The 26,937-nt window shown below is 39.4% G+C and overlaps 1 protein-coding gene across 2 annotated transcripts in view; it reads left to right on the plus strand.

The window, feature by feature from the left end:
• aplf (aprataxin and PNKP like factor) overlaps window positions 1-12,117 on the plus strand; it is a 34,167-nt gene extending 22,050 nt beyond the window's left edge. For both annotated transcript variants that reach the window (XM_049469708.1, XM_049469709.1), the window contains exons 9-11: window positions 2,458-2,592; window positions 5,227-5,273; window positions 10,649-12,117. In XM_049469708.1, coding sequence (XP_049325665.1) covers window positions 2,458-2,592; window positions 5,227-5,273; window positions 10,649-10,845 — 379 coding nt within the window. In that variant the 3' untranslated portion in view covers window positions 10,846-12,117. The remainder of the gene's footprint in view (window positions 1-2,457; window positions 2,593-5,226; window positions 5,274-10,648) is intronic.
• Window positions 12,118-26,937: the final 14,820 nt, after the last annotated feature.

The raw sequence follows: 26,937 nt of genomic DNA on the forward strand, positions 1-26,937 counted from the left end.
AACCCTGGCTAGCACTGCTGGAGCAGCATTAGCATTAGCTGCTATCCGGGCTCACTATTTCCCCGTTCAGAGGGGAGTATTATCAGCCTTTATTCAGCTCCTAACTCCGGCTAGCTCTGCTGGAGTGGTTAGCCATTAATTCTAATGCAAATGCTCCAGCGTTAGTGCTGGAGAAATTCAGGATTATAAAATTAACTATAAATAGACTAAAGCACTTTATTCATCCAAAAAACAGCTTTCAGGAGAGAAATCTGTGTAGATTAACATCCAGCGCTCCTTGGACTTTAAAATATATATACATTTTTTATTACAGTTTTGTTTACTTAGCTTAGCTTAGCTTCACTTAACTTAGTTATCTACTCAAGCAGAAGTAGACATTTAATATACATAGTTCATTGATATTGCCTATTTTAGCAGGCCTATCTTTAGGCGAGCAATCAACAGCGCACCGTGCAGCTTTATTTAGGGCATGTCATTGTGTCTTTGCTATCGTAATGACAGGAAAAGTACACCTTGAGGGGCTCAAAATGTGCAAAAGGCATGTACTACTCTCTTAATTAATCATGGGTGTGTTTTGGGTGTAATGTGCAATAGACCAATTAGTTCACCACATGTCATTCCCTTTAAAAGCCAGGTGCGCTCTGACTTTGGCGGATTGCTATTTTAGGGCTGATACCTCAACTTGTCTCAGAACCAAAGTTTTGTTGCCATCATCAGCATAGGTATATATTCACAAGCGCCTTTACTATTTAAATGACGTAGGCTTTATCTTCACCTAAAGAAAAGCAGGACTCATCACTGAAGAAGATTAAAGATGACACTCACTATCTTTCTGAGTCACTACATGACGGTCTGGCACAACTACCATAACTACCCTCCAAGTTTCATTCCTGATTCCTTCTGGGAGCAATTACTTTGTCCAGAGCTGTATACTTTAAACTCAACGTTTTAAAAAGTATGAGCGCAAAAATATGAGTTTCTTTGATTTTACCAAATTAAAAATGGATAAAGTTATCCAAAAGCAGTGTGTAAGACTGGTGGAGGAGAACATGATGCCAAGATGCATGAAAACTGTGATTAAAGACCAGGATTATTCCACCAAATATTGATTTATAAACTGTTAAAACTTTATGTATATAAACTTGTTTTCTTTGCATTATTTGAGGTCTGAAAGCTCTACATCTTTTTTTTTTTGTTATTTCATTTTTTTCTCATTTTCTGCAAATAAATGCTCTGAATTACAATATTTTTATTTGGAATTTAGGAGAAATGTTGTTTGTAGTTTATAGAATAAAACAAAAACCTAAAAATAGTAAAATCAGAGAAACTAATTCAGAAACTGAAGTGGTCTCTTAATTTGCGTACTTTAGAGCTTCAGATTGAATAGCTTTCTTCTGGTTCGCTTTGCTGACAGATAAGAAGAACATAAGAGTCGTGATTGAGCTCAGGGTCAGTTCTCCTCCAATAAAACAGGATTCTGTAAAGTTCCAGATGGTTGTAATAGGGCATGGTATTATATTTTTTCCACGGAGTGATCTATTTTAGATTTTTGTTTAGAGAAGCTGCTAACGTATCACCTCTTCTCACGTTTTTAGTCTTGGCCGTGTTACAACTGCTTTCCATCATCAGACGACTCTTACTGAGCTTTCAGATGTACTCCAGTAAAATCAGACTGGTGAACATGATGAGCTGAGAGCTGGATGTGCTTTCTATGGCTCGGATATGTTGATTTTATCCATATGGTTGATGTCTGTGGCTATTGTTTGTGTTCCTTAACAACCTAACTGACAGACAATAGTTAAAGTGTAATGTGGGGAAATGTGGGTTTTGAAATGTAATTGTTGGGGTGCGAATCTGTCAGTGTCCGAATTTTTGGGGTCGCGATTCTATTCAGAAAGGATTTTCGATTCCTCAAGAAATTTTTGGATTCAGATGGTCTATAAAATTTTGTTTATAAAATAATAAAAAAGGACAATAGGTAAAAGAACATTTATTTAAATTAAATTAAATTTTAGGTTGCTTACTGTAACAAATCTTTTTGCAACTTTTTTTCATATTACATTTTTTGTAAATCTTTAAAACGTAACTTTAAAATCCTTAAAAAAAAACAAAACAAAAAAAAAACACAGAAGGCACAGCCATTTTAACCATATTGCATCGTGGCTACATTTTCAAAATAAATATTAACCATAAATATTAAACATACAGATACTGTAAATGGACGTGGCTAACTAACTAGCTTGCTGCACGGTGGCCTAGTGCTGTCGGGAATAGGAGAGGCAAAAAAAAAAAAACACATTTTTAAATTGATTTCGGGGCATTTTGAATCGATTCAGAATCGCCAGTACTAGGTATCTTAATTTTTTTATTTATTTATTTATTTTTTTTATTTTTTTTAGCACCCCTAGTACCAGTAATTGTATATAAGTATTGTATGATGTGTGTTTTTTTTACCAGGAAAAATCCAATCCACTTCCAGGAGTGTAGTCACCCAGGAGACAACGATTATGAAGATGAGCAAACTAATGGCAATGAGGATGATGACGAGGACGATGACCGGCCTGAGTGTCCTTATGGCACCGACTGCTATAGGTAAGTTCTCTTGCAGAACATTCAGAAACGTTATTACACGGGTTCGAATCCTGGTCATGCAGCTTGCCCTCAGCTGCCGGAGCCCCGAGAGAGAACAAACAATTTTGTTTTAGTTTTGCCCTCTCTGGGTGGGTATAGTAGAGGGCTCTCTCTCCCCTCATCACTCCTAGGGTGATGTGGATCAGCACAAGGCTGCATCTGTGAGCTGATGTAACAGAACCGAGTCGCTGCGTTTTCCTCCGAGTATTAGCGCTGTGATGCTACTAAGTAATGCTGCATTAGCAGCAGCTTGAAAAGAGGTGGAGTCTGACTTCACATGTATCGGAGGAGGCGTGTGCTAGTCTTCAGCCTCCTGGTGTGTTGGGGCATCACTAGTGATGGGCTGGGGGGAGTCCTTATGAGTGGGTTGGGTAATTGGCCGTGTAAATTGGGGAGAAAATGTGAAGAAAAAAAAAATGAAATAAATTTATGAAGGTTATATTATTACAGACTGTAGTCCTGTATCTGTTTCTCTGTATAACTTATGATTGTATGTGTTAGTATGTGTGTTGAAACATCATCCTCACTAATAGCACAGATGAACCTGAGAGGTGGCAGTGCTGGTTTGTTTTAAAACTTCAATACTTTAATACTATATATTATACAACAGTTAGTTCCGACCGCACAATCTGATTGGTTGAGAAGTGCTGTAGCCGTGATGATATTTCGTGATAACATCACAGCCTTCTCACACTAAACGTGTATCACTCCGCCGATGCGTTGCCGAGTAATGGCGTATATACACAGTACAGTTTTGAATCATCACCTCCACCGGCACCAACAGCAGCATTAGCTTAGCACAGGCTAGCGCTCAGCTGCGGCACACTTGCCTGCAGCGCTGACTCGTGGAAAAAAGGGAAGGAAAATCGCTCGGCTAGTGCCGTCTGACAGCCAGAACGATAACTTAACCAGCCAGGCTAGGCTAAACTAAGTTACTGCTGAGCTAAAGCAAGCTACGCTGACTGGGAATTTTCGGAGCTTGACTCCGGTAACCTACCCACAGTCCAGCCACACCGGCAAGCTAACCAACACCACCCAGCAAAACAAACAGAAATGCTCAAAAAATGTGCAGCGTTCACCTGAAGACGACTCCACAGAGCAGGAGAGGAGAGTATCAGCGTTATTTCACCCTCCTAACGTTACCATCTTCACTTATTCCCAATTTAGATTTCAAGCTAACTTTCGTGGTGTTAGTCTGCCTGAACCATACACTGTTTTGTAGTTAAGTTGTTGTGGAACTACTTTTTGGCGGAAGGCACAGTCCATATTAAAGCATATTCAAACTGAATTTCTTAAAGTTATTTGATTTATTTTCTTTATTCATTTTGCAAAATATAAACTGTTGTATAAAAGCAATAGAACACTCGAGGTTGTGTGTTATCGCGAAATAACATCACGGCTGTGATGATCTACAGCACTCGCCTACGGCACTCGTGCCTGCGACGTGATGTTATTTCGCGATAACACACTCCCTCTCGTGTTCTATTGCTTAAATATATTCAATACTATAATACTATATATATATATATATATATATATAATTATATATATATATATATTCTATATATATATATATATATATATATATATATATATATATATATATATATATATATATATATATATATATATATATAATTATATTCAATACTATATATATATATATATATTAGGGTTTAATAGTGACTCTTAGGCTTGGACAAGTTTCTAGTTGGAAACTGAGTTAAACAGATTTTTCTTTTACATTTTGTGAAAAGTGCTTAAAATACTTCTTATTTGCATATCTCATTTCCATATATCATCTACTGAAAGGTTCCTCAGGGAACTCGGACTTCCTCACCTACAGCATCACTCCTCGGGCACCTTTTTGGCACCTCCATTACTAGAAAGTAATTGGAATGTGATTGGATTAGAAGGAAGGGTCAGTAGGCTTTATCCTCCCGTTCGCTCATCTAAAATACGGTCATCGTTAAAAAATAGTTGAACGACAGGAATGAAACGTGGTGGGTACTCATTTCAGACTGTCATGGAGCAATTGAGAATGGAAGGAGTGGCATGGAAGCAGTGTGCAAGACTGGTGGAGGAGAACATGATGCCAAGATGCCAAATATTCCACCAAATACTGATTGATTTCTGAACTCTTAACTAACTTGTTTCAGCCTTTGCTCATTTTCTGCTCTAAATGACTTTTCTAAATGAATTTTTATTGGAATTTGAAAGAAATGTTGTCTGTAGTTTTATAGAATAGAACAACAGTGTTCATTTTACTCAAACATAAACCTATACATAGCAAAGTTAGAGCTGTTTTTCATTAAATATCACAATTCCATGATTTACTTTAATCAATCAATTCTCAATTCTATCATTCCAAGGTCACCAAATAATGATGACAAAAGTTGCCCATATCAGTCTTTAAATTTAGGGTCAATAAATTTCAATGATTTATTATTGAATTTTCTAACTAAAACAGCATTGCGATCCCTCACTTTCCTCAGCGTGCATGTTTTTTTTTTTCTGCAGCTATTTCTTTTTGACGAGGAGTGTATCTTCCAGATTGATTTTAAATGGTTTGTATATGGATGTTTTATTTTTCAGGAAGAACCCTCTGCACAAGAAGGAGTACAAACACACCAAACCTCCAGGTTTGTATATTCCTCATACATAACAACAGATGAATCACCGTTTCTGCAGCAGGACGCAGGATGGAAAAGAACATTAGGCATACTGAACACTTGGACACAGACTTGAGCCCAAACAATACTATATATATATATATATATATAAACGCCCACATTCACCCACCAGACAACAAGTAAAACCACATTAGATTAGCCATGAAAGAAGAAAGCCCATCATGTTCCCTTTCTGCTTTTTCTGTTGGTCACTGAATGAATGCAGGCTATAGGAAAGAGCACTGGCTGGGCAGCGTTAGCAGCAGGGTTTGGAGTGGACCATCACAGACCTCTGTAATTACTCTCAAATTACTCTTTGATATCCTAGATGGAACTAGAGTTAAGAATAGTCGGAGGAAATACACTGTGAGTAACCAGCTATTAATCAATAGGGTTTTGTTCAATGGTTCAAAGTCTCAATGGTGGAGTCACTGACGAAACAAATATCACACTAATCATACTAAGTTCATTGTAGGCATTGATAGAATGGAAAGAAGCTTTATACTGTGTGTGTGAATGTACCACCAACTTGAGAGTAAAGGTAAGTAAATGATGTGGGGTTGGTTGATGCTGCAGTTGGTCTGCAGGTTTGGGTTCAGCAACAGTATGTGCTGCTGAAAGAATGAGGTCAGCTGACCTCAATACCTGAATATACTGAATAATTATAGACCAGGTTATTCCTGGACCAATGGATTTTTTCTTCCCTGATGACACGAGCAGATTCCAAGATAAGACAATGTCAGGTTTCATGGAGCTGGAATTGTGAAAGAGTTCAGGGTTCAGGGAGCATGAGATCATCATTTTTACACATGGATTGAGAGAGAGAGAGTTCACCACAGAGTCCAGATCTTAACCTCATTGAGAATCTTTGGGATGTGCTGGATGGAGAAGAGCTGCTTTGTGCAGCGGTCAGACTCTACCATCATCAATGCTGCTGCATTGCAACACTGGATTAAATAAATACATCCTGTGACATTGCAGAAGCTTCTTAGAACAATTGCAGCAATCAAAGCTAAAGGCGGTCCTGTGCTTTTTTCTACCTTTGAATTGTTAGAGAGACGGCAGTTTTAAGATGTTGTATTTGGTTCTGGTTCAGAAGCACATTAGAAACATCAAAAGGACAAAACTCCTGAAAACATTTAGAGGAGGCCAGAATAAACCCTTAATGGCCACACAAGGAGCGAGAGCTCCAGTTTAATGCCTGGACCTGAATAAAAGAGGTCATGTATCACCCTAACCCACCCCCACTGGATGTCAAATGCCCTATGAAGGACATACATAGAGAAACTTGTCCAACTCAAAACCCTTCAAACTGAGGAATATGTAGGGAGGGCTTTTATGTAGACAGATACTGGTGTTGTATCAATAGGATGACTTGAGTTGAAAATGTAACTATTTTTAATATATGTTTTAATATTTAATCAACTCAAACTTTTATATGAATGAATTAATAAAAATAAAATGTTTTTAGAATTTGTGCGACCATTAGAACATTATGTTAAATTTCGTGATCTTAAATTCGACTAAGAATGGTCTTAAAGGGTCTTTAAATTGTGTTAAATTTAACCGAAAATGAATGCACCGAATCCTGCAAAAGTCTTGAATCCACTAATGATTCACATTGAGATTTATTCCTGAAATGTATCTGTAAAATTACTTAAATACTTTTCTGTATATTCATAAATTGTAGCAACATGACAGCCTCACCCAGCACTTCCACTGCAGTTTTAGTAGTTGGCCTCTGGCCTCATAGACCACTGAAGTCGCGTCGTCATTTTGTAGTCGTCGCCATGTTATTTACGCCCATATTTGGGCTTCCGTGTCTAAGCGGTTCGAGTAAATGAGGAATTTGAATGGGCTTTTCAAAAACTGGCCTCTGTCACATTCTGTGGTAAATAAATATGTACAGAACCCTGTACATTTTATTCTGTGTACATTTACCTCCTAAATATCACTGGATGCTCTGAATTTCCAGAGTAATCAGAAAAATGTTAACTTTAAGCTAATGCTTAACTGACCTCACAGCCCAGCGGCTGTAAATGACCCCGCACTGGATTCTGCATAACACCAGCGAACTCCAGTCGCATTGCTTTTTGGATTATTATGCTTCTTCACAGAGGATCATTAAAGCATTTAAACAGGTGAAAACTCTTTCAGTAATGTTGAGCAGTGTAGTCTGTGTTAGAGCTTTAAAAGGCAGATAATAAGAGAAAGTGGCTCTCAGTTCGGTAGTGCTTCCCCGAAGGGTTTAGTATTTAATTACGGTCTTTAGTTTATACTAATTACAACACCTGACCCAAATAATCAACTAACAACTAACTAATCAACTAATCAACTAACTACCTGCCCTCACTGAGGCGACAACCAACCAGAAACACCCATTTATTTCACTGCATAATAAAGAGGGTGAATGTTAGAACGTGTTACAGCTGGTTCTGGAGGATCACTGACCTGTTTTAATGATTTTATGCTGTAAAACTCTCAGCTCTCCTCAGTAAGCGCAGTTAGTTCATTAGTTGGCTCAGCTGTGTTTAATAATGCTCTTAATTTACGACAGGAGTTTTCGCTGGTGTTGCGCCGAAAATAGTCCTCGGCTGATTTCTGCCGCTGGGCTGGGAGGTCAGTTCACTCCGCTGTAGCATTAGCTTAAAGCTAGCATTTTTCTCATTACGACTCTTAAACGATCTCGTAATGAAGAGGATCCAGTGATGTTCAGGAGGTAAATGTACACAGAATAAAACGTACAGGGCTCTAAACAGATTTATTCACCACAGAATGTGATAGAGGCGTTTTTTCGCAAACCCTATTCATTTTTCTCATAGAGACACGGAAGCCGTACGAAGACTTCAGAAAGACGCCCGACTTCAGTGGTCTATTACAGGCGCTTTAACTTTAATTATTCCAGCAGGACAATGCTCATCTACACACTGCTGCCGTCTCAAGAGCTCGCCTTGAAGACACTAGTTGTATCACCAGACTTATCCCTGATTGGTTGTAAATGTGTGGGATGTTATTTAACCTTGTAAATCAAACTCAAGTCAGGATTGGGTTCAAAGGTGAGGTGATACTCAGCTAAACTGTGTGCCTGTAGTGGCTGATGCAAATAGCAATGCAATTGGCTCAAACACACACACACACACACACTGTACTTGGCATATGCCCACACTCGTTCCTCCAGATTCCTCAGTCTCTCTCTCTCACAGTAAATCTAAGCTATGTAACGGCATGCCTTTATTTTAGCGGCACTAAATAAAAACGGCATCCTATTAAACAAGCCGTAAACATAGGATTCCTCTGCATTAAACATGAGGCACGTCCAGTAAACGTCCAGGATTACCCCTAGCTCTGGCCCCGCCGCAACGTTACGATTTACGGGTAATCGACCCCAACACTTTGGAAGCAGACACTGTTCTCCTAATTAAACACCCAGAAATCCCCTCAGCACGTTCAGACCGGCAGCCTGGAGAACATGCTCACAGCTTCCACATCATTAATGCCGAAGTGATTCATTTATATTTGAACGGTAATTGTAGGCTATTTTCCCATTTTCCCATCAACTCTTCATCCAAAAAACACATTTCCACACCTTTCCATGAAAATTTAAATGCAGCCTCAGAGCAGCCAAGAGGTATTTGGTTTCCAGAGTTTTTTTTTTTCTATAGGTCAAAGTTGCTTTAAGCTGCGTCGAGGTGCTAAGCAATGTCAAATACACTTGTTTTTCTCGCTACATACCGTATATTTCGGACTATAATGCACAGTTAAAAATCCTATAATTTTTCCAAAAATCGACAGTGCGCCTTGTTTGTACAAATTTTACCTGTCAGGTATTAAGGAGCAGTAAATTCACTCTGTTGAAGTACAGCGTTATAAGGCTGAGTTTTCAGTGAACTTCCTCCAGCACTTAGGCTTTAGCATTAGCCGCTAACCGCAGCGCTAGCTCTTTCGACGTTCAGAGGCGAGAACATTGGACTGTAGTCCAGTGCGTGTTTACAGTGTTAAAACAAGCTACGTGGGAAGAACCACTAGCTGATAGCGCCCTGGGTTACTGGAAGTCTAGTACTATCGGGCGTTTATGCCCCACTAGAACTCTGCGGTTAGCGGCTAATGCTAATGCTGCTGCACCCAGCCTCAGTGCTGGAGAAACTTCACTGAAAACTCAACCTTAGATAAAATATTGGAAATTTAAGCTTACTATAAATAAACAAAAGCACTTTTTACTCAAATAAACAGTTTTCAGGAGAGAAATCTGTGTAGATTAACATCCAGCGCTTGTTTGACTTTACTAGTGTTGCTTAATGCACCTTATAATCCAGTGCGCCTTATAGTCCAAGAAGTACGGTAGTCTACACCAACCCCTTAACCCCATAAAATAAAAGAAATAATGAACATTTTCAATTTCGTAAGTTGCTAAACTTTTTCACATTTTGTCGCCTTACAACCCCAAACTTAAATGTATTTTATGGATATGTTAAGTTATAGACTAACACAACATGCATACCTGTGACACGGAATAAAAATGCTATATATTGTTTTCTAAATTTTAATCAGAATAAAAAATAGTGTAAAAAAAGTGTGGAAATTTCAAAAGTATAGTTGCCTGTAGTCAGATTCTCCCACCTGAGTTGTGGATTTCTGCAGCTCCTCCAGAGTGACCATGGGCCCCTTGGCTGCTTCTCTGAGCAGTGCTCTCCTTTGAGTGGACCATGGCCACGACTTTCTAGGTTTATAAAAACAGTTGTAAACTGTTTTTTCGTTCATGTTTGGATGATGGATGGATTAAACAGTGCTCTTTGGGATGATTAAAGCTTGGGATTATGTTTTTATAACCTAACCCTGCTTAAAAACGTCTTCTCCACACCTTAATCTCCTCTTAAGTTCCTCCTTGGTCTTCGTGATGCTGTTTGTTCACTAGTGTTCTCTACCAAACCACTGAGGCTTTCTTCACAGAACGGGTGTTTATAATGAGACTAAATTACGCACAGCGGGACTCTATTAACTTATTCAGTGACTTCTGTAGGTAGTTGATGGCACTGGATTTTATTTAGGGGCTGAATAAATTTCTTTTTTTCTTCAGATATTTATTTGATTATATTTTTGAAAACCATGTATGATTATCATTCTACTTTACAGTTATGTGCTACTTTGTGTTGGTTTATCACTTTAAATGTCTATAAAATACATTTAAGTTTGTGACAAAATGTGGAAAAGTGCTTACACTAGGATTTAAATTATTTATTTAATTTATAGCGTTTTTTTTATCATCAAGTATACTGTTTCTTATCTCATGAAATCTAAAGTCAGTCACTGTCACGCTCTGATCTCTCTCATTTGATGACTTGTTGCAGCAAAGGCCTCTGTGTCGGATGATGAAGAGGATGAAGATGAAGACCGTTATGAGGACAGCTTCATCAATGATGGGAGTGAGGAGGAGGAGGAGGTGGATGAAGACTCAGACTACGTGCCCGAGTCTGAAGACAGCGGGAAAGAGGACGTTAAACGGCTGCAGAAAGAAGCCAAAGCTTTTCTGAGGAGGAAAAAGTAACTCAACACCCAAATCCTGCAAATCCTTGAGGTCTGCTGTCCAACTGAGCTCAGCTCCAGCCCCGAACATCTGGTCAAAAATCGTTTTTTACTTCATTCCCCATTTAAAAGACATTTATTTATTTTTCAGATTTTTCTTCATAGAGTATGTTCTTGATTTTTTAAGTTTGATGGTTAAGATGCTCTACAAGCAGGATCAACATGACTAAAATAGATAAAACCAGCTATATAATATATAATATAATAGATAAAAACAACTGACTGACTGAGCAAGATCAAATGCAGCAATATGGCTCTAAAATAATATCACGATATTTTATGCTCTTGTCATGATAACGATACTCTTATCAATATGACAAAAAACGGAATAAAAAAAAAAATAATTTCAAGAACACACTACTGCAACTAAATGAAAATTAAATTCGAAATTTATTGCATATGATATGATATGGCACACCCGTAACTGAGATATACTATATAAAAATACAGGAATTTTATCAGATCTGTAACAGAAGTCAGTGATCCAGAATATCATGATACTAATAATATCGCACTCCAAATATCTCCAAATATATATATATATATATATATATATATATATATATGTTGTTCTTGCTCTCTCTGGGTGGGTACAGTAGATGGCAATCTTTCTTTCTCCTCATCACTCCGAGGGTGATGTGGATCAGCACAAGGCTGCGTCTGTGAGCTGATGTATCAGAACCGAATCGCTGCGCTTTCCTCCGAGCATTAGCGCTGTGATGCTACTCGGCAACGCTGCATCAGGAGCAGTTCAAAAAGAGGCGGAGTCTGACTTCACATGTATTGGAGGAGGTGTGTGCTAGTCCTCACCGTCCTGGTGTTGAGGCATCACTAATAATAAAAAGGCTGAGTAGCAGCTGAATGGGTGGCACAATTGGCCTTGTTAAATTAGGAGTAAAATAGGCAGAACATTTGAAAATTTGCTACAGTGTAGGGCTGCAACGATTAGTCAATATAATCGACAATGTTGATTATTTGAATTTGTCGCCTACCAATTTCATCGTAGACTAATCGTTCATTTAGTTCATTTAGTAAGTGTACCACATTCCACAGAAGCTCAATGGCCGATGTGTTTGGGCACTTTGTGAGTGCGCCTTTTACCCAACAGATTACATATTTAATCACTAAATATCAGACTTTCCACTTTCAAACAAAATCTATACATTTAAATTCCTTTAAAATCTCATGTTCAGTTGTTTCTATCGTTTTTTAAGATGGAGGACATGGCAGAAATAATCGCTGACTAATCAGCTAATAGAAAAAATAATCATCATATTAGTCGACTACCAAAATAATCATTAGTTTGCATCAGCAGCCACCAGCCAAAGTGTTCTAGAAACTACACACAGAAAAGTGACGTATAGAATTATGCAATCGATCCATGGTTCGGAAAAAAGTTCTTGTGTGTGAAAACAAACCAACAATAATGAGCTCCTCCCCAAACGAGCCCAAAATCTGTCCTGATTGTGAACTTTTATTAAAAGTGAAGATTTATTAAGTGTGAAAACGCTCTCAGACCATCTAAAACCATCCAAACTCAAGACGCAATCTAGATATCTAGACATTTAAATGCCTTTTAAATCTCATGTTCAGCTGTTTCTATCGTTTGTAGAGATGGAGCACATGGCAGAAATAATAGTTGATTAATCAAATTATTGAAAAAAAAAATTAAATTAGTCAAATACGAAAATAATTAATTAGTTCAATATTAGTTGCATTAGCAGCCACCAGCCAAAGCATTCTTGAAACTACACACAGAAAAGTGACGTATAGAATTGCAAAATCGATCCACAATTCGGAAAAAAAAGTTATTGTGTGTGAAAACAAACCAACAGTAATGAGCTCCTCCCACAAACAAGCCCAAAACCTGTCCTGATTTTAACTTATTAGGACTTATTAAGTGTGAAAACGCTCTTAGACCATCTGAAACGATCCAAACTCAAGACGCAAACCTCAGAAGTCAAACATGTCTTGGCTGCCTGCATTTGAAATATTGGAAGATGGAACATGGAAACAGTTTAGGCCAAACCATCGCTTGCTCAGAATGAAACTAAAGACCTAATGAGCTGGACTGGGCTTATTGATTCACTGCAGGATTAACACTACAGTACAGAACTCCACATTATCTCAGGGTTACACAGATAACTGTCCTCCAAATGGTGATGTACGGTCTTCAGGAAGCTTGCGTCGTTTCTTCTTCATTACAGACGTGAATGTCGTGTTCCAGCCATCCAAAGAGACGTTTCCAGGAATACCAGTGGCTGGAGGTTCTAGCCTGAAAGGGGAACTGGGCTCGGGGATGGTTGGGATCTGTAATTAATGGACTTAATTCATTGGAAATTGAAAACTGCTGACCCTACCGAGGTGCGGTAACCATTGCAGTGTACCATTGCAGGATGCAGCTAAACCACTTTCCCAAAGCACTTCCAAAACCACTATCAGGACGCTGGTGGGCTTCTGCTGGCCTCTTTTCACTCCGAGCTGGACAGAGGAATTCCCGCAGAACTGAAGTGAGAATTGTAAATGCATTTTAAATCTCATCTGCTTCAGTTTGCTTCTTCCTGTTTAGCTATTTTTATTATTTTGAATGTTTTCTAAATGTTCATGTTAATGTTGGCTGGATTAGAAGCCAGGAATTAATTATAGTATGTTTTAGAAGTACTTATAGCTCTTAAGTTTCAGATTTCTGTTAATTAATGATGTTTTTAACCAATGTTTCTGAAATGATGTTAACTTTTACTATGAAAGACCTGCTGATTGTGTTTTTTTTTTAAGTAAAATAAAAAAAACAATGGCTTGTTTGTGATTCTTTGTGATCATCTTGTGAAAAGCACTATAACTAGAGTTATGTTTTTTTTTTTTAGGGGAAGGTTTGGAAAAACCCACACCTGTATAAGGTGTGAGGTGTTATCTTGTGAATTAGGCCTGGTAGAGGGTGCCATATGAACCATATGAATGGGAGATTTGATTTCTAAAGTTGTGTGGACATTTAAAGGAGAACTGGTGTAAAATTGACTTTTGGTGTAGTAAAACATGATAAAAAGTTATTAGCTTTGATTAATAGAACCTCCGTTCTCCCACAGCGTTCCGACATCCAGAAATTTTAGCATTTTGTCCAAACACCCTTCAGACTGGGTGATACAGGGCATATTTTCAGCTTCTTGTGCACTTTTTTTTAAGTTCTTAATACCTCGTTTTAAATGTCAGGGCTCTCCGGATTCTAGCAAGGAGGTGTGGAGCTACTTTGAGATGAATTATCAGGGTAAATTATGCCCCCTGTCACCCAGTCTAAAGGGGGTTTGTTGGACAAACTGGGAGAATGGAGGTGTGCTATTCATCAAATGTAAGTACTTTTTATCTCGTTTTACTACAACAAAAGTCCATTTTACACCAGAGTTCTCCTTTTCTCTGCTGAAATCTGTTTATTTGGGTGAGTAAAGGGATTCTGTTTATCTATAGTAAGCTTAGATTTCTATCCGGTAGATTCCCACTAAGGCTGGGTGCAGCAGCATTAGCATTAGCAGCTAAATCAGCGACTAAATGCCCCCCTGACAACTCCACACTGAGATATTCTGGAGTTCTGGTAGACCAGGGTGATATCAGCTAACGGTTCAACCCATGTATCTTGTTTGAGCAACACAGTAAAAGCAAAGACTACAGGCCAATAATACTCTCGTCTGTACGGCCAAACAGCTAGCGCTTAGCACAGCTAATGCTAAGGCTGCTCCAACAGTGCTGACCGGGGTTACAAAGGTAAGGGACTGAGTGGTCGAGCAAACTAAGCCATCAGCAGCCAGAGTCAGAGAGAGCACAGCTGGCCGATCTCTCTGTTCTCTCTGGCTGGGTACAGCAGGTGGTGCTCTCTCCCCACATCACTCCTAGCATGATGTTGGTTGAAACAGGCATCTGTTGGTTGATGTATCAGAGCTGGGCATCCAACGCCTTCCTCCCAGCACATTGGTGGCAGTTCAAAAAGAGGCGGATTCTGACTTCACGTGTATCGTAGGAGGCATGCGCTTGTCCTGATCTTCAAATTGTTGTATGAGTGGGGATTTGGGGAAAAAAAATAATGGCTGTATTCACTGCTTGTTCAAGAGGCGTGCTAAAAGAAAAAAGGCTGGTTGGATGAAGTCTGAGGTGATTGGTTCTCAGCAGGGTTGAGGAGGGGAGCAGGAACCGCCGCCGCAGTACCAACACTGGCCCCAGTGTTCCACGTCCTCCTCAGAAAAACATACAATACTAAACGCCAGAGCGTAACAACCCAACAAACACCAACAAACCCAAAACCTCCAGCTGGAGCCTTGGCTCGCACCACCCAAGCATCAAATCAAAACCTCCAGATACCGTCCACAATCTTTATAAACTGAAGCAATCTACTGACAGGAATGAAACTTGGTGGGTAGTAATTAATGAATACTCTAGACATTTTTATAAGGATGTCCATGTATAACAAGCAAGCAACTAATCAAACATTAAGATTAGTAATAATAATAATAATAATAATGCATACAGCTCTGGGGGAAAAAATGTAGAGAGCACTTCAGTTTCTGAATCAGTTTCTCTGATTTTGCTATTTATAGGTTTATGTTTGAGTAAAATGAACATTGTTGTTTTGTTCCATAAACTTTGCACAACATTTCTCCCAAATTCCAAATACAAATATTGTCATTTACAGCAATTATTATCAGAAAATGAGAAATGGCTGATTAAAGTAAAAAAGATGCAGAGCTTTCAGACCTCAAATAATGCAAAACAAAAAAAAGTTCATATTCATACGATTCTAAGAATTCAGAAATCAACATTTGGTGGAATAACCCTGTTTTTATAATAGTTATTTTTCATGTGTCTTGTCATCATGTTCTCCTCCACCAGTCTTACACACTGCTTTTCAAGCAGTTCAGTTTGGTTTGATGGCTTGTGATCATCCGTCTTCCTCTTATTATTATATTCCATAAGTTTTTAATTTGGTAAAATCAAAGAAACTCCTCATTTTTAAGTGCTCTCTTATTTTTTTTTTCCAGAACTGTATATGTAAAGTTACTTTATTTCAGTAATAAAGTGGACAGTGTGCCAAGTCCTGCTTTAGACTTGATAATAAAACACAGTGGATCAACACTAGCAGATGACATGTCTCTCCTTCAAACTATGACTGAATCATAGCACTTCACTTGCTCACACTAGGCATTAGGAATCATGGTACCAATATGTTCATGTAGGCTTATCTTCTCTAGAGAGTCTTAATCCATTGGCAGTTGGCAGTACTAGAAACAATCTAGACGGGGCGTCCTCAAACACTTGGACATTGTTTATTTGCTGTCTCTTATGCAAATGTTTTTTCCTCAATAATGTGGATATTGCTTGTTTTGGCTCTACGCATCCCAGCATCTTCGCATTTCTGATGATTGTTTTTGGCCGCTGTGAGTTGCCAACTTAGACATCTCGGAATGCTTGCGGTTGGGAAACGGCGGGAAGCGACAGGATTGGGAGGCGACGTAGTGAAGTTTGTGTCTACAGAACTTTCCCAGTATTTGTATTACACACTAAACCCAAACAAATGTTATTTTATGGAAATTACAGACGACTGGCTTGTTTTCACTTCTCTGAGGTTCTTTGTCATCCCAGCTTGGGGTGATCAGCATACCAGTGGAATCTCCTGGAACATCCTTCATTATTCACAGTGTTTTAGGATGAAGGCCCCTATAATTCCACTGAGCTTATCAGTACTTTTTCTTGCATTAAATGCATTCCAACTATGGCATTAACAAACATGACATGTAACACATGTCTAATACAACATGCCAGAGTCTCCGCATGGAGTTGTAGAGGTTCCTAATGACGTCCTTTGATAATCCATCCCATACAGCTCCAATATTTTCACAGATTTCCCGCTGAAGATTATGCAGAAGGGGTGTTGGGAGTGTAGAAAGAGCGTCCAATAGTCTCCCACAGATTTACAATCAACCAGGAATAGGTCTGGTGATGCAGCTGGCCATGGTTTATTTAAAGGGGCACTAAACCCCCATGTTTTTAGCTGACTCCTCACTGGAGGGTACTGGGTGATGTATGGGTTTAGAGGCAGGGCAGGAGGGAGCGCGGATTGGCCTATCTACTCCTATCCTGTTCATGTAGCTTGCCATCGGCTGCCAGAGCCCCGAGAGAGCACAATAGGTCTTGCTCTCTCTCTCTGGGTGAGTTGATGAAGCTCTTCAGCACAAGGCATCTGTGAGCTGATGTATCAGAACTGAGTCGCTGCGCTTTCCTCTGAGTGCGCTGTGATGCTAATTTGAAAAGAGGCAGTGGCTGATGATATATCTTAACAGCCAAATCAGAAGATAGACATTTTTTTTCTAAGAGAAGAAATGAGAATGAGAAAAAGTAACAACAGCAGTGAGTTGAGGGCTTTTTTTTATTGGCGAATATTGAAGTAACAGAGCTCATAAATATTTAGACTTTAGATTTGGTGAGATAAACAGGTTTGAGTCACTTTAACTCAATGTCCTACTTTTAGGCATGTAGTCAGGATCTACTGTCAATTTTTTTTAAGAATTCTGAACATTTTATTCTAAGTCTGCTGAATGTCCAGCAGCATCCAGAAGTCTGGCTTTAATTAAACTTTATTAATGTTATTTATTGTTGGCTGTGATGAATGAATTATTGTAGCAGATAAATAGCCTCAGCCTCTCTTTAATTTTAATGACCCTGGCGTGACGTCGGTGCGGTCGGTGTCCTGAATGAATCGGCTGTTGCGTTTTAAACACGTTTCCTCGGTAAAAGCCATTACGCTGTCAGAAGAGCTGAAAGTATTCCGTTCTGTTTAATTTTAAAGCACCAGGTGCTAGATTACTCTCAATCAGTGCCATTTCCCCACTTTGAGTGGAAATGATTTAGGCTGATTTTCGGGATTGTGAACCGCTAGCTCAGCTAACTGTGAGCGGAATGCTGAGTATTGGGTTTGTCTGTCAAAACTGACCCGTAACACCCTAGATGTTACTAGAGTTAATAATATAAAATACATACAGGGGTTGGACAATGAAACTGAAACACCTGTTATTTTAATCTGGGAGGTTTCATAGCTAAATTGGAGCAGCCTGGTGGCCAATCTTCATTAATTGCACATTATTGCACCAGTAAAAGCTGAGTGTGAAGGTTCAATTAGCAGGGTAAGAGCACAGTTCTGCTCTAAATATTGCAATGCACACAACATTATGGGTGACATACCAGAGTTCAAAAGAGGACAAATTGTTGGTGCACATCTTGCTGGAGCATCTGTGACCAAGACAGCAAGTCTTTGTGATGTATCAAGAGCCACGGTATCCAGGGTAATGTCAGCATACCGCCAAGAAGGACCAACCACATCCAACAGGATTAACTGTGGATGCTGTAAGAGGAAGCTGTCTGAAAGGGATGTTCGGGTGCTAACCCGGATTGTATCCAAAAAACATAAAACCACGGCTGATCAAATCACAGCAGAATTCAATGTGCACTGCAAAAAAACTTTAAAAAACTGCACAATAGCTTTTAGAACATCCCTCAGCGGCCATATTCCTTTTTGCTGGATCTACTACTGCAGCTGCTGCGAGGCTTTTAATGAGAGCAGATAGACTGATACAGAACGGGCGCAGTGTTTAAGGTGTCAGCAGTTCAGCGTCCGGATCCGTCCTGAATTCAATTACCCTGAACCCTCATTCCACCCCGGTGCTGAACTAAAGGTCTAAGGCTAAATGCGATGTGTTCTCGGAGAGGAATGAGTCAATAAAACAGCAATAAAACTTCCTGCACAGTGTCCTGCAGTGCAGTCACTCAGAATCACAGCACTTTTATTAGTGTACTGTTCAGGTCCCCTTCTGGAGGAACACAAACACAGTGCAGACCACAGCACGAGATCCAGCATGTGCTGTGTGTGTTGTGTTCAACATTGGTATGCTGGTCAACCATCGGCTCCTCAGCATGAGGGAAGTCATGGTGGTCTGGATCCACAACAAAACAGAACCAGTCAATTTACCAATGACCATTATAAATGAATAGCGAAGTGATTCAGGCTATGAAGGAACACATAAGGAATCATGTAGCAACTTAAAAGTGTTAAAAACAAAATACTCTTCTATTGTGAGGATGGAAACCTGATGATGAACTTATCCCGTGTAACAGAGGTTACTCTTGGTCTTCCTTTCCTGGGGCAGTCCTGATGAGAGCCAGACTCATCATCATACTGTTTTAGGTGTTCTTTGCGACTGCACTTGAGGATGAATTCAAACTTGTTTTTTTTTATTTATTTATTTATTTAGTTGAGTAGTTCTTGCTTCTCATAATCTGGATTAGAACATTATTCAAATAGAGCTATTGTTCACTGTATACCTGTAACTCTACCTCTTCCCTACTTTACAACCGATTAATTGGGCAAGAAATTGAAGAAATTAAAGAGCTCACGCGGCTGTGAGCAGTGAATGCAGCACAGACGGCGTGCGCATGGACACAGTGTTTGTTCTTAGCTGTGGTAATTAGCGTTATCTGGCTAATATATCAGTTTAGACTGCGTCTTCAGCAGTTTAGCTCAAATAAATGGCTTATATTTAAAAGCTGGATCGGATCGAGACCGGATCACGTTCTCACCAAAGCGAACTGCTCAAGAGTTCGTTTGGTATCGGACCGAGATCCCCTCCTCTAGCTGGTCTCGGTCCGGTTCTTTTGATCTGCACTCGAGTGTGATTACTGTTTTCACACCTGCTCAATCGAACCGCACTAAAGTTACAAACGGACCAGAGTTCATTTTAACCGGACCAAATAGTGCTGGTGTGAAAACGCCCTAAAATGTGTTACATACCAGTCCTGTTTAAAAAAAGGTCATTTGCGTGCGTAGTGGTAATTTGTGGCTCTGGATTTGGCACGTTCACACACCCATGAAAAAAAAATCACACCTGAGCCACAAAATAAAACAATAAAATAACTTAACAATAAAATGCAGTTCCCTTAAATGAGCAGCTGGTGTGTCTCCACAGCATGAACGAACAGGTCAGTATCTGTCTCTGCTGAGACGCATAAAGCATTGTGCTGTTAAGATACGAATGCGCCAAAGTCAGAGCTCACCTGGCTCTTAAAGGGAATGACTACTGGCACACTGATTGGTTTACTTCACGTTACACTCAAAAACACACACACAAGATTAGTTAAGATTAAGAATGAGTTAGGCCTAACGCTTTTTGCATGTTTCGAGCTGCACAAGGCGGATTTTTTGAGCCCCTGGGACAGAGGCGTGCTAAAGCACCACCAACTCTGCCCTTTATCAACCAAAGTGCCCTTTTGAAACAAAGTTTTTTTTTATTTTTTTTTTTATTAAAGATTATTATTATTTTTATTATTATTATATTATTAAGATTTTACTGAGGCCGGTTTGAAATGATGTTTTGAAAACCTGAGCGATTAAAAACGAGTGAAAACAGAATGCCCTGAAATCAGCTCCCACACACCCGACCTCTCTCTTCCTCTGTCACGTGACCCCGCGCGGTCGCACGCAAGACACATGAATCTTCAGCACAGCACGCGCCGCAACAGACAAAGCTTCTTGTCTCCCGTGTCCCACCAGCCAGGTAACATACACACAAAATAAAATCCTACCATTTGCCCTCTAAGCCCAACATGAAATCATTTTGTTCATACAGCAAAGGACTTAACAATGGCTGTATATAGTTAATATTGTATATGTATTTTATCAGTTGGTGGTGTGACATTTTTCCATTGAAAACTCACGTTTAGAGAATGTTACAAACAAAAGTCAAATTTCATTCAACATGTGCGTGTAATTTTGTTTATAATGAAGTGTTCCACGTGCACTAAAAAATGCCCGTTTTCCCCTCTGAGCACTTGCCCCCCAAAATGTCTGTGCACGCCACTGCCCTGGGATACAAAACACACACCAATATGCTCTAAATCCAGATGCATGACACACAATTGACAGGCACGCTATAGATGGCTAATCATTTATCGTTCCTGGTAACTTTTATCCTTCCTTCCTCTTTTAAAAATAACACTTTTTTAACGATGAGTGTATACAGGATTCCATGTTTAATATGCACTTAATATGCTAGTTTTCCACTGTTAAAATGCTTTGCCAAAGCAATTCGTAATCGTCCACTGTTCCCTACACTTAATCTCGTGGCTTAAGGGTGGATTGTGGATTGTGCTTTTAGGCTTTTGGAGCCACTCACTCAGCATTAGCTGCAAAGTAAATACATTTAGTTCTGTATCATTTTATCTTCTTTATCTTTCTTCTTTTTCTTTTATTTTTGGCAAATGAATGTTTATCCCTCATTTCCCTCGTGCGGTTAATACTCACAGAGTTAGCGTCTATTACGGTAAGTACTCTCTGGGGATGAGGCTCTATTAGCTCTCTCTCTCTCTCTGAACGAAATTTGCAGTGAATCCAGCAGTTCAAATGGTGACTTTTTATATACAGTGCGTTAAAGTGAGTTAAAATTCCTGACTAGTTTCAGTACAGGTAAATTAAACCAAGGCCGCAAGGCCGTAGGTTCTAAACTCAGTACCAGCTCGACCCGCACCTGTGCCCCCTCTCAGCATCAGGTCAGTCATAACTGAACCACCCCCCACCCCCACCAACTAGTGTTGCCAACTCCTCAGTAAGGAAAGTAGCTATTGGCTGTCCTAAAAGTAGCTAGAAGTCGCTAAATGACATCAGCATCTAATTTGCATAATACATGTTTTTGAAGCTGTAAAGGATTAAGGTTGTGGGAGAAAAAAAAAAGAGTAAAAACACTCTAAATATGTCCGCTGGAGGGTCTGAGAAGCAACAAAGCGACAAAGTTGCCGAGTTGGCAACACTGCCCCAACCAAAGCTTACTCAGTCCCCCTTAACCAATTAGCCCCGCCCCTAATTTAATGGATCACACCATTTGTATACCTACAGGGGAAAATGGCTAGACTACAGAGGTTCAAAACCGACATGCAGTGGCGTGCTAAAGCACCACCAACTCTGCCCTTTATTAACCAAAGTGCCCTTTTGAAACTGAAAGTGCCCTCAACAACTGAATAAGTGCACACACCAACCCCCCCGCCCCCCTCTCCCCCTCATAAAGACAACCTGCCTGTGCGCACCAATTCCTTTCTCCCTCCTCTGGTCTCTTTACTGCGCAGACTCCGGTTTCAGGACATAGACTGTGTATAGCTGGACAGAGCATCGTCTCTCAAAAGTGAAGCCACCACAGGTCGGGCGCCCCCTGCTGTTCGGCTGCAGAAAGCTGTGTAACTCCACCCATCCCCATAGGTTTCAATGGCAAAACAGACAACTCTCAATCACGTTTTTTTCCAATATACTGTAATTCTACCTCCATTATTTAAATGCAACAGCTAGTGTAACCTCTGCTTATATTATCAAATTTTTATATCCCCACAGAATTCGGTTTTTAAAACTTTATTCAGCTCTATTTAAAAAAGGTGTGGTTATTGTAAGAGGGCTGCTTATGGGCGGGACCAATAACAGACCGTCAGCTCCGCTCAGCTCTGCAGCCTGTGATCGTGAGGCAGCTCTCAGGGGCGGGGTTATTTAAATGAGTAGGCTGTCTCAACTGTCTTTCTCCCTCCTCTGGTCTCTACTTAGCAGAATCGGGTGTCAGGATCGCCAACATGGAGGAAGATTTTGGTTTCTTTTTCATTGAATGAATGGGAACGGAGACACGGCGTCCATCTTTTTTTACAGTCTCCGTTTCAGGATCGCCAACATGGAGGAAGATTTTGGCTTCATTTTCATTGAATGAATGGGAACGGCGACACGGCGTCCATCTTTTTTACAGTCTCTGGTTTCACTAAATTCATGCTGGAACATCATTCACATATTCACTGCATGGAGAAAACTAGCGTAAAGTGTCTAGTAAAGGGTTTAAAAGTGTGTTTTTAAGTGTTTTCTTTTCTCCTCAATTTTAGCTATGGGGATTATTCCACCCACTCAGCTGCACTACCGCTATCACTAGTGATGCCCCAACACCAGGAAGACCAGCACATGCCTCCTCCCATACATGTGAAATTTGACTCCGCCTCTTTTGGAACTGCTGCTGATGTACCGTTACTGAGAAAAGCACAGCGACTCGGCTCCGAAAAATTTACAGCTAGCACCTTGGGTGTGATCCGGAGAGAGAGCGCCATCTATCCACCCAGAGACCATAGCCAACTGTGCTCTCTCAGACTCAGACTGATGCCTAATATACACTTTTATCAATAACAATAGTTGCACCCAGAAGGATGGGAGTGAAGAGTCCTGCTTTTGTCTCGGTTGAAATAACCAACAAATTTGTGGGTGCAATTGTGTACAATGGCAGATCACATTTGATTACTGTATTTTTCGCACTATAAGGCGCACTGAAAATATTTACATTTTCCCAAAAATTGTCAGTGCGCCTTATGTGCATCTTGTGCATCTTATGTATGACTATTACCAGTCAGTAAAGCACCAGTCAGAGCAGTAAAGCCACTCCGCTGAAGTACAGCATTATACAGGAGTTTCAGTTTAGTTCTCCAGTACCGGGGCTGGAGTAGCTATAGCATTAGCCGCTAACCGCACTTGCAATTTCCCTCTTCAGAAAGGCATATTATCTGCCGGTAGCCTGCTTCTAACCCCGGCTAGCACTTCTGGAGTAGCATAAGCATAAAATGCTAACCACGCTCGCCATTTCCCCGATCAGAAAGGAGTATTATCAGCCTGTAGCCCGCTTCTAACCCCGGCTAGCACTTCTGGAGTAGCATTAGCATAAAATGCTAACCACGCTCGCTATTTCCCCGATCAGTGAGGAGTATTATCTGCCTGTAGCCTGCATCTAACCTTAGCTAGCACTTCTGGAGTAGCATTAGCATAAGATGCTAACCATGCTAACTATGCCTGTAGCCTGCTCCCAACCCAGGCTAGCACTGCTGGAGCTGTTAGCTGCTAATGCTAATGCTCCAGGCGTAGTGCTGGAGAAATACGGGACTCTAAGCTTACTGTAAATAAACAAAACGCTTTACTCACCCAATTAAACAGTTTTTTAGAAGATAAATTTGTGTAGATTAACATCCAGCACTCGTTTAACTTTAAAAGAAAGTCTTTTTATTACAGTTTTGTTTACATGGCTCAGCTTTACTTCACTTAGTTAGGAACTGTGTAAGAAAATATAAAGCTACATGTAAATGATGGATTATGACAGAAATCCATTAGGAACCTCTACAACTCCACAACTGCTGAGACGTCTGGCATGTTGCATGTCAGTCTAAATGTTTAATCATTTGTTGTTCCTGGTAACTTTTATCTTCCTTTCAAACAGCATCACAATCTGATACTTTATTCTGGGTGCAACTGTTGTAGCTCAGGAATCGTAGGATTTTATAGTATCTGCTGTTCACTAGTGATGGTATAGTTACTTTGAAAAAGTAATCCGATTACTGATTACTGCTTTAAAAAGTAACTTAGTTACTTTATGGATTACTTGATTTTAAAAGTAACTAAGTTACTTTACAAGTTACTTTAGTCGTTACTTTCAGCAGCTGCAGACACACAACCTCCCGCCGCCTTAACATAAACATTATAACCAGTTTTTTCAATTCTCCCTTTATTGGAAAATGCATTTTAAAAGCAACAATGAATCTCTTGACATTTAAAGTTGAACTATTTCCTGAAAAAAAGGTTTTTTTATAAAAATAAAAGACCATTTCTCTTGAATTAACTTAACATAACTAAATCTTTCTTGATTTCAGAAAAATTACAGAAAAAAGGGTCAGATTAGAGTAACGCATTACTTAATTCTAACATCACTGTACTGACATCACTGGCTTTTCACACAGTTTAATAGTGAGCAGATGTGGTGTAGCCTCTAGGTATTGTTTGTGCAGTTTGACAAATACGATTTTTTTTTTTTACCTACGCAAATCTTTCTGGAATTTCTGGCAAACTCAGGAGCAGACAGGTGAAGTTCCAGATCCAGCCACGGTCTGGAAATAAAAGGTTCTTTGCACAGTGTCACAGAAGAACTACCTCTGGAAACTTTTCAAGGAGCCTGCATAATAGGGTTTTATGGTCCTTACAAGCAAAAAATAAAAAAATACAAATAAATTACAGGCGATAGGTAGATATTTCAGCAAGACATGGACAATTTAATCACAGACGTCAAAATTGTACAGATTGCCTCACTAAGGGAGTAAGAAAAGAACATTACACAGTTCTATTTGTTCTATTTGGAAAATTTTAACCTCATAAATTTGACCAAAATCTAGTTTCAAGACATGATCTCCTCTACTGCACAATTTCTGCATAAATATGAAGTCTGTATCAATTGGATTTCACTCAGGAAAAAGATCTATATGCAAATAAATTGGACTCAGAAAGCTAAAGCTTACTAAAAATACCCAACCCCCCCACACCCAAATGCTAGTCATACATTTACTTTCACTGTTTGTGATTTTTATTTAATTGCATATCAGCTTTTTCTGAGCCTTTTTGTTTTTTTTATAGTCCTTACAAGCAAAAAATACACATACATTACAGACTTTAGGTAGATTTTTCATCAAAACACGGACAGTTCAATCACAGATGTAAAAATTGTACAGATTGCCTTTCTTATGGAGTAAGAGGAAACATTACACAGTTCCATTTGTTCTATTCAGACATTTTTAACCTCATAAATTTGACCAAATTCTAATTTCAAGACTTGATCTCCTCTACTGCACACTTTCTGCATAAATATGAAGATTAACAGTAAAAATGGAAATAAAAACTAAAATAAGAATAAAGCATGATTGATTAAAACATGATTAAAACAAAGAGAATTAAATTAAAAACATGTAAAAGAACAACAAGGAATTAATAAGAATAAAGCATGAATAAAACATAATATAAAAGTGCCGTTACAGAATAAAAGTGTGTGGAGCTGCAGTGTTTTAAGCTGAGCTGAAAGCCTGATCAAACATGTAGGTTTTCAGTCTGGATTTAAACATGTTTAGTGTTGGAGCTCTTCTAATGCTCTCTGTTAACTGGTTCCATTTAAGAGCAGCGTAGTAGCTAAACGCTGCCTCTCCGTGTTTAGTTTTTACTTTAGGCGGCTCTAACTGAGCAGTTCCTGATGATCTGAGAGCTCTGCTCGGCTCATACTGCTGGAGCACATCAGATAAATATGCTGGTCCTGCACCATTAACACATTTATACACCAGTAACAGTACCTTAAAGTCTATTCTGTAACAGACTGGTATCCAGTGCAGGGATTTAAGGATGGGGGTGATGTGCTCCCTTCTTTTACTTCTAGTCAAAACTCTGGCTGCTGAATTCTGAATCAGCTGAAGCTGTTTGATGGTCTTTTTTGGGAGTCCAGTTAGGAGTCCATTACAGTAATCAATCCTACTAGAAATAAAGGCGTGGATGAGTTTCTCCAGGTCTGATTTAGACAGAAAATCTCTGATCTTATTGATGTTCTTGAGGTGATAAAATGCTGATTTGGTGACTGCTTTGACATGACTGTTAAAAGTGAGATCAGAGTCCATTTGTACACCAAGATTACGCACTAGTTCTTTAGATTTCAGGCTTTTTGAATCCAGATAGGCAGCTAGTCTGTGCCTCTCATTACTATTCCCAAATAAAATAATCTCTGTTTTATCTTTATTTAATTGCAGAAAGTTCTGTCCCATCCATTTATTTATCTGCTCAAGGCATTTACACAGTGAGTCAATGGGACCATAGTTGTTTGGGCAGAGGGCCATGTAGGTCTGAGTGTCATCTGCATAGCTGTGGTAAGATATCCCATAGTCACGCATGATTTCCCCCAGAGGAATCATATATAAATTAAATAAGAGTGGCCCAAGAATTGAACCCTGGGGTACACCACAGGTCACTGGCACAGTCTCAGAAACATTATTTTCCATTTCCACAAAGTATTTCCTTCCTTGAAGGTATGAACTGAACCATTTTAGGACAGTTCCAGAAATTCCAACCCGGTTCTCAAGTCTATCTATGAGAATGTTGTGGTCAATGGTGTCAAAAGCAGCACTGAGATCAAGCAGTAGTAGAATAGATATTTTTCCTGAGTCTGTG

Source organism: Astyanax mexicanus, chromosome 21, assembly GCF_023375975.1.
Source record: "Astyanax mexicanus isolate ESR-SI-001 chromosome 21, AstMex3_surface, whole genome shotgun sequence".
NCBI lineage: Eukaryota > Metazoa > Chordata > Actinopteri > Characiformes > Acestrorhamphidae > Astyanax > Astyanax mexicanus.